The sequence below is a fragment of the Pteropus vampyrus genome, unplaced genomic scaffold (assembly GCF_000151845.1).
Source record: "Pteropus vampyrus isolate Shadow unplaced genomic scaffold, Pvam_2.0 Scaffold22, whole genome shotgun sequence".
Classification (NCBI taxonomy): Eukaryota; Metazoa; Chordata; class Mammalia; order Chiroptera; family Pteropodidae; genus Pteropus; species Pteropus vampyrus.
In genome coordinates this window covers 15,291,098-15,300,330 of record NW_011888803.1, presented here as the reverse complement: position 1 = coordinate 15,300,330, position 9,233 = coordinate 15,291,098, and the positions used below count along the sequence as shown (strand labels likewise).

The 9,233-nt window shown below is 39.7% G+C and overlaps 1 protein-coding gene across 1 annotated transcript in view; it reads left to right on the top strand.

Moving 5' to 3' along the window:
* Positions 1-2,732, top strand: part of F3 (coagulation factor III, tissue factor) — a 13,729-nt gene extending 10,997 nt beyond the window's left edge. Inside the window, exons 5-6 of the mRNA XM_011355704.2 lie at positions 471-630; positions 1,738-2,732. Coding sequence (XP_011354006.1) covers positions 471-630; positions 1,738-1,874 — 297 coding nt within the window. The 3' untranslated portion in view covers positions 1,875-2,732. The remainder of the gene's footprint in view (positions 1-470; positions 631-1,737) is intronic.
* Positions 2,733-9,233: the final 6,501 nt, after the last annotated feature.

Here is a 9,233-nt window from a genome sequence, read left to right as displayed (position 1 = left end):
AGAGGGCAGCGTGCTGGATTGGGGAGGGAGGCCTGCTGTCCTGGTTCTATCTGTCACTTTGAGCAGCCTTGTGACCTTGGGCAGGGTCCCTTGGATACCCCTTCCCTCAGCCAACGGGCTGGACCAGATAATCTCTAAGGTTCCCGGCAGCTCCCACATTTAATCCTCTATTGAGGATCACAGAGACAATATTTGTTTTCCATTCAACCATTAATGCGTCATTCCTTTTTTTCCCCTTTACTGTAAATATCTTCTAAAGGGGTAATTTGGGTTGAATGTGCCTAAATCGATATCTTCAGTCTTGGGAAAAGTATCCTCGGCAGTTATCAGGGAAACCTGTTTGGCCGAGTCACTTCTAATCCTGTATGTCAGGTGTGTCCATGTTGGCTTTTACTTCCACAGTGACTTAGTAAAGAGAAAAGAATTCACTCTGAGACCAGATGAATTAAGAACTCTTTATCTTTTAACAGAAAACAGCCAAGACAAACACTAATGAGTTTTTGGTTGACGTGGATAAAGGGGAAAACTACTGTTTCAGCGTTCAAGCAGTGATTCCATCACGAAATGCTAACCAGAAGAGTCCCGAAAGTCCCATTAAGTGCACTACCCACGAGAGAGGTGTATTCAGAGGTAAGTGGCTCTGCCGGGCAGACACGGATGCTCAGATGCCTTCCAGAGGACTAGCACCACCCTCAGAACCAGAATGTGCTTTTGTTCAGAGGGAAACTGTCTTGGTTTTTCTTGTTCTTGTGGGTGTTTTTGGTACTCTTATGATTTCAGGCATTTAGAAATGTCTCTGTGTTTTCCCTTATATTAGCAAGTGTTCTCTTGAACACCTACCATGTGCTAAGCACTCTGTTGAGCACCGGGCACACAATCCGTGCTTAGGATTTAGCATCAATCACAGATTTCTCTGGGCATGTTTTCATATCTAAATTCTGATCTCGAGGGTTTGGGGGGGAGCTTCTGGTCCAGTGGCAGCAGCACCCGATAGACATTTGTGAGCACCTACAATGGGCTGTTGCCACAGAAAAGATCAAGTCTAACCTGTGAAGGGAAGGGATTAAGTCTATCATATATACCCATGTGCGTGTATGTCCACACATGTGCGCACACCAGGCCCCCGACACTGTGTAAGCAAGATGGTTGCCAACTAGAAGCGCTACAGGTGTTCAGACATGTACATGAGGCTGCAAGCCGATGAGTCTCTCTCTAGGCTTTGTAGGGAAAGTGCTCTTAGTACTTTCAGGGATTAAAAGAGTCAGAGGGTAGTAATGATGACCTAGCTCCTTACTAAGAGGAAATTTAAAAATTTGAAAACACTTTAAAATAAATTCTCCCACATTTATTGACGTTGACAGGAGAAAAGGACTCTACTTCTCTTTTTGTGCTGATAGTTTATCACTGACACCAAACTCAGCCTTATTTTTAGCCATTGGTTTCTAATAGCTGCACTTGCTTCCATCTATGTGTGTCTTTTCTAGACTTCAAATATTATCCAGTTTACTAAATGACCCGTTTAATGTTTTTTGTCATTGTCAATTGCCCTAAAACATCTAGGAGTTGACAAAGTGTTTCCTAATCAAAATGTATTGTGGTGGAGGAAGTGAAGGAAAGAAAATTTAAGTTATGCAAAAGCACGATGGCGTAATCTGGGGTTGAGCCCTCGGTTCTGCCCACTGATAGATGGGATTCGAGCTCTCTCTCTAAGCTGATGTGGTACATTTTACTTTTCAGATATGTTCTTCATCATCGGGGCAGTGGTGTTCCTGGTCATCATCTTCATCATCGTCCTGTCTTTGTCTCTGTACAAGTGCAAGAAGACCAGAGCAAGGCGGAGCAGAAAGGAGACCTCCCCGCTCAATGTTGCATAAAGCACGCACCGTTGGAGCTGCCAGCTGCTGCAGAGTTTATATTGCACTGTGACCAATAACTTTTAAGAGAATAGACTATATGGAAACACAAATGAGTACTTTGAAGCATGAAGACCAGTGGGCTCAAAAAAAGTTCATTATCTGACCTGTTCTCACGATTAGCCCTCCGGTTTCAATATCAGCATTAGTCATTTTGGAATGTAATGAGTGGTACGACCAATTTTAAGTTGTTGTTTTTTATTTCTTTTTTTAACACTATGGCATCTCTTGCACATAGACCGTATGTTCTATACTCAAGGTGAAACCAGGTCCTCCAAGCAAAAACAAATCAACAAATGCCTTAAGAAATCCTGGGTGGACTTTTGGAGGACTTTCAAGAGGCTGACTTCAAATCCTCTGGGAGAGTAAAATGGAAATTGGGTGGACTTTCTAACATATGTCTATCTTTTTGTAATATGGTGTTTTGGTTCTGCTTTTTTTTTAAGAGTTCTTTTGGAGGTTCAAAACAATTGGCAGACTTTCCTATGAATGTGTTAAATGCAGAAGACCTCTATTTTGGGCATGTTCCTAGCATGCATCATAATTAAGCACTTTAACTGACTTAAATGCTGTTGATTAAACACTTGACAGCTAAGTATATTTTTATAAGACTACTATACAAACATACTACATAGAGTTTATGACTTAAGGTACTTCAAGCTTATGTTGTCAACATTGTATATATATATATGATTTTTAAAAAGTTTTATACATGGGGATTTTCTATTTATAGAGGTAATATTGTTCTGTTTGTATATATTGAGATAACTTATTTAATATACTTTTCTATAAATAAAGGTGACTGGGAATTGTGACTATTGCATTTATTATATCTCCCATTTGTTACTTATTTGATCTTTGTATTAGTTGGCTTGGCTACAGTAACAAAGGACCCTAAAATGCTTACTCGGTTATGATAATATTATCTTTATTTCTCACTTACATTACAGCTTTGTGGCTATGGGTTGATTGCAGCTCTTCCCAATGTCTTCTCATTGTAGGACCCAAACCAAAAGTGAAGGCTGTTTGGATTAGGGCAGAGGGAAAAGCAGAAAACTGGTAGAAACAGGCAGCCATGTCCTCAAGCTTTAAGCTGCCTCTTAAAACTTCTGCTCCATACTGGCTCACTGCCATTTCTGCTCCCATGCCACTGGCCCAAGCAAGACACATGACCAAGCCTGACGATACTCTGCCTACAGGGAAGCAGCACAAGTCACACAGCAATAGGCAGGAACGTATAACGTTACAGGGAAGAAAGAAATTGTACAATCTACTAAAGATTTAAAGGGAGAGATTTCTTCCCATGGGCATTAGTTTGTGTTGCAAGTGAAGATTCGAGAGGCGAAAAGAAGAAAAATTCTTTGGATTATTGTCTTAAAAGAAAATTGGATAAAAGGACAATACAAGCTAGGGTCAGAGAGAAGTAGATTGGAGTTTCTAGAGTAAATTAAAAGTAAACTAAATTGAGAGTTCTTTGCAGGCAGCACTGGGTCCAGCTCCTGTTTACTGCTCCCTTGGGGTGGCTGTGCCAATGGGCTTTTAGTCATGGTGGAGTCAAGGTGACTTCATAACCTCCCTCTAGAATGGAGAAACAGTAGTCCTCCATTCAAATAAAATATAGCAGAACAGTCTTTTTCTCTCAACTTTTTTGAAAAGGGATTCTAATTAGAGGTGAAAATGAGGTTCTTGGCACCTAGTTGAGGCAAAACCCTATTTGCTTTCTGCCGTAGAAGGCTGGGCCAGTACAGTCTAGGAAAAGCATCCAGATGGCATACCTGCCTGGATGTAGTCCCACAAGGAGACACTGAGCAAGCATACAAATGAAGACTTGGTTCACTGTCCAGCCATTCATAAATTTTAAGTCCATTTTGTTCCTTTGCTCAAAAGAACTCTAAACATTGGAAACAAAACTCTCAACATGAAACGTTTGATATAACATCATGTTCTAAGGAAGAATGGGCAAAACAAACCTTCAATGTTCCCATAAAAATGGTAGTTTGAAAAAAAGAAATGGTAAAAATTTTGTAGAAATGAAGGGAAGCAGACCAGTGGTTAGTCGATGGGGCTGGTTTCGTTGGCTGGTTTTCCATGGTCAATCTGTGTCGATCGATGCTGGGGAAGAAGAATCGTACACTGCTGCAGTGGTCGTCATGCCAGGAAAAGGTGGAGGTTCGTTTGCAGCAGAGTCAACAAGACAAAGGTTGGCCTGGGACGTGTCCTAAAAGTGTGCGTGGGCCATTATCTTGAATTCCCGCTCACACGAGGCCTCCCAGACAAGGAGCTTAGCGCAATGCACGAGGGTCAGACGAACTCCCAGAGAGGACATCTGGCTGGGCGTTTCCATCAGCCTGCACTTTCTCTGCCAGGAATCACTACAGTGTTATGTAATTCCGTGGCCTCATAACCTAAGAAATTTGAATGGTTCCACTAGAGAAAGTACTGGCAAAATGAAAGCAGATCTGGGTAGTAATGAGGTGTCTGGCTGTTCACAGGGAAGGAATCCATTACAGATCCGAGTGAGGCCACCCTGCACTGGTCGGGAAGCTTCCAGTTCTAACCCTGCCTCAGATTGCCTCACTTCTCCTATCGCTGGAACAAAACAGCTACTGCTAAAATCAGCATCGTCAAGAGCACAGGAGCAGAAAAACATATTATCAATTGTTGGCTGGTGTCCAGAAACTACCACCCTCCCATGAGCCAAATTATTCTGTATTACCTATCTCAGCCCTAAAGGAGCCCATAAATTTGTTGGTCAGCTACATTTCGTACTTTGAAGAGAGATTTTTACCATCTTAAATTATTGACCAAGTTTGACTTACACATAAGAAACTAGTACTTGTGGAATCCTTAGTTTTTTACCTTACCTTAGTTAGAGCTGATGGCCTATAATCTAAGTATCTGTCTCTTGAATAAACAAAGAAACAATTATCCCTATCCATCAGATAGTAAATAAACTCATTCCCAAACGCAATTTTTACTTATTCTAGGACATGTATACTTAGCATGTGTTATTTTTCTTCAGTGAAGGTTTATTACTAATACAATGTGACCTTCGTTCAGAGATACACTGTGAAGATTAGTTCTTCCTTCTCATAGCCCCTGCTTTTCCGCTGGGGAGTTAAGTGATTCAGGCTTTGCCATTCAGCACATATCTTCCTCATGGCTGTGGAAATTAGTTTAGGGGTTGGCATGTGACGTAACCTAGCCTAGGAAGGGTGAATCCCAGGGCCTTTTCTGGGAGTGCTAGGATACTCTCTTGATGAACATAATGAAGAAACATGTAGCCCCAAAGGCTGCTGGCAGTTATCTTGAGACCATAAAAGAGCAACCTTAACTGGAGCTGACCTGTTGGAGAGCAAGGCAGAGCGATGGAAACTAAGTCACCAAACTACTGGATCAAGCCTTGCCTGAAGTTATCCCTACTCATGGACTTTTCGCACAATATAAGCCAGTTAATTTTGTAAGCAAGCTTGATTCGGGTTTTCTTGACTTTTTTGACTTGCAGTCAAAAAGCACCCTAACTGATGCTATGCAAGCATTGACCATGGAATATAAACATAGACAAAGAAGGTGCCTATAATGTAAGTTTATTCCATAAAGAGCTTATAATGTAAAATAACATTCCCTTCTCAACAACTAAAAGACTTTGCCCTGAATTTATCCCTTCTTGCCAGCACTATCAGGTTCTCCTTTTCTATTTGATCATTCCTATCAGGACACAAACATACTGTATTATTTTCTCTCTTAAGAAAAAATAGTCTTCACTGGACCTTTTAAAAGCCCTTATCTGGATTTCCTCCTTGCTCCCTATTCCTTGGACACCATCCTCTTCTTTCTCACTTCTAAGTGTTGGATTACCTCAGTGCTCCAACTTATTCTCTATCAATAATCACTCTCTAGGTGACATATGTAAGCCCATGGCTCTATCATCTTGCTCTGGCAGCATAAGGACCAAAAGGCTGCTGAGCAGAGCCAGTCTGCGCACTAGAGCCACTTGCCCAGCCCTTCACCTTTGAGCCCTCACTCCGTACTCCTGAGCTGTGGGCCCTCACACCTTTGTAGTGGTATAAATAGCAGTACATAGCCTACGTACACAGAAACTGTAACGTTCTTCATTTTTCTAAGACTCGATTTAATTTTCAATTTAGGCTCCCTTTCCACCAGATGGTAGCAATCCCAAGCGATTTGGTGATTCTCCCCAACATCCACATTTTCCCTGGAGTTGTGCCAAGTCCACCCTGCCCTCTTCCATTGTTCCCATTCTCTAGGTCCCTCCATCCCCTTCTAACTAGCCTCTTGCACCAACTTGGGAAATCCTGTTCTACTCAGAGGGTTGTGGGCTGGGGTGGGGAAGCATTGCTCTTACCTGTTTCCATGTTCTCTTTTAAGTCTATTGTCTGTGCACTCGTCCTGTTCAGACTGTCCTGAACAAGAGTAAACTCCGCTTTTCTTTGCTTTCAGCTACCATATTCCTTCGGAGATCATGGTCACAGAACTGCGGACTAACTGAATGGGGAGAAGAGTCAAGGGTAAAAAGAACACACCAGGGAAAAAGCATAGATTGATATTTCAGAGGACATCATTCCCCTATTCCAACTAAACAAAAGATTTAAAAATCACTCACATTCAAGTGTCAATGGCTCATAATAATGTTTCACCAAGAGTCATACTCTTAGAATAAAAAGAATGAGAGAGTAATGGTGGAATTTTACCCATCAGTTGTTGTGAGGGGGGTTGGCAGGAAAGCAGAAGAGGAGTCTTCTCTTTCCTAAATCTGGCCACTCTGTAGGACAGTCCCCACGCCTTCTGGACATCCCCCACTTACCCCGCTTATACTTGCTCCATGCCTAGGTGCCCATTTGTCCACATTTTTAATATCCTCTTATTTTCCCCCTAGAACAGCTAAGCCATGCTATTTCCTTTTAAAGAGAAGCTCTCTGCATGGTGGCAAAGATGAAATCCTGTGCACATATCTGATTCCCTGAAGAAATTTTGTTCATTTTTCTGTATACTTCCAAATCATTGCTTTGTTCCAGTGTTAGCTTAATCTAATGGTTCTCAAAGTGTAGTCCCCATTAACATCATCTTAGAGCTTCTTAGAAAAGCACATTCATAACCCTGACCTCAGACTTACTGAATTAGCAATCAGTGTGGTTTTTTTCCAGTTGTTTTTTTTTTGAGACATAATTGACATACATTACTGTATAATTGACATACATCACTGTATAAGTTTAAAGTGTGCAGCATGATGGTTTGATTTACATATAGTGTGAAGCGATTCTCACAATAGGTTTAGTTAACATCCATCATCTCATATAGACACAATAAAAAGAAGAGAAAAAAAATTCTCCTTTGATGAGAACTCTTATTAGGATCTTCTCTTTTAACATCTTTCCTGCATATCACACAGCAGTGTTAACTCTGTCATCATGTTGTATGTTACATCCCCAGTGCTTGTTTATCTTATAACTGGAAGTTTGTGCCTTTTGACCACCTTTCTCCAATTCTCCTTCCCCTACCTCCTACCTCTGGTAACCACAAATCTGACCTCTTTTTCTATGAGCTTGCTATGGGTTTTTTGTTTGTTTGTTTGTTTGTTTGTTTGTTTTTAGATTCTCTATATAAGTAAGATCATATAGTATTTGCCTTTTTCTGTCTGACTTATTTCACTTAGCATAATGCCTTCAAGCTCTATCCTTTCTTGCAAATAGTAAGATTTCCTCATTTTTTACAGCTAAATAATGTCCCATTGTATATATATGGATATATCTCACAACTTTATCTGTTCATCTATCCATAGACTCTTAGGTTGCTTCCATGTCTTGCTTATTGTAAATAATGCTGCTATGAACGTGAGGATGTAGATATCTTTCCCAGTTACTGTTTTCATCTCCTTTGGCTATATTCCCAGAAGTGGAATTGCTATGGTAGTTCTATTTAATTTTTTAAAGAACCTCCATACTGTTTTCCAAAGTGTTTGTGCCAATTAACAATCCCGCCAACAGTGCACAAGGGTTTTTGATTTCTCCACATTCACGCCACGCCAGCATTTATCTTTCGCCTTCTTGATGACAGCCATTCTAATAGGCATGAGTTTATATCTCATCGTGGTTTTAATTTGCATTTCCCTAATCGCTAGTGATGTTGATTGAGCACTTTTTTATGTGCCTGTTGGCCATTCGTGTATCATTTTTAGACAAATGTCTATTTAGGTTCTTTGCACTTGTACGTTTTTTAATTGTATTATTTGTTTGTTTGTATTTTGCTATTAAGTTGTATGAATTCTTTATATATTTTGGATATTAACCCTTTATCAGATATATAGTTTGCAAATATGTTTTCCCATTCCATAGTTTGTCTTTTCATGCTGTCGATGGTTTCTTTTGCTGTGCAAAAGTCTTTTATTTTAATGTAGTCTCACTTAATTTTATTTTGTTGCTTGTGCGTTAGGTATGCTTTCCAAAAATTCATTACCAAGACCCATGTCAAGGAGATTTTTCCTGTTTGTTTTTTTTTTTTCTAGGAATTCATGGTTTTAGGTCTTAGATTTAACTTTTTAATTCAAATTAATTTCTGTGAGTGGCATAAGATAGAGGCCAGCAATCTGTGTTTTAACAAGAAGCCCTTCAAGTGATTCTAATGCACAATAAAGTTGGAGAACCACTGACTTAATCTGTTACTTACTGAAATGAGAGGCCACAGTAGCTATAGACCCAAATGCATTCCTAGCCCTTAGAGAGGTCAGAATAAAGCCTACTATGATACCAAAATCAAATTAGGAATACATAAAGCATAGATAAAATTCTCCATCTGTATACGGCATACGCCTCAGGAAATGTAACAGACGCTGTCACATCAGGGTCTGTTAGGATTTTTCTTTCTTCAAGGAACAGTAACTCTTTCAAGAGAACTTAAGCAAAATTGTAAAGACTGTTTTTTATTAAGTGCACTAATTGGTCTAAATGTGTTCAGCCCCTTTTAGCCTAATTTCCATGATTATACATTATTAGAACATCAATAGTTAATAATTAAGAATAATACTTTCTCTGGGGAAAATCAAAATACTTTTTAAAAATCCAGAAATTTTGAAACTGACAAGTTGCACTTCATCTTTAATATACAAAATTTAATAAACTTTTAAAATAAGTTTCTAAAAAAACTTTAAGAAAAGTTTCTTGACATACAATCTTTGTCCAGCCTGATTTTTAAAAACCGCCAAAAAACTATGCTCCACCTGCAAAGTAACGTGTCTTCTCTGAGCACATATCAGCCTAGAGAATAAGAAATGTAACATTCAGATGATCAGAAAAATGCTTTTCC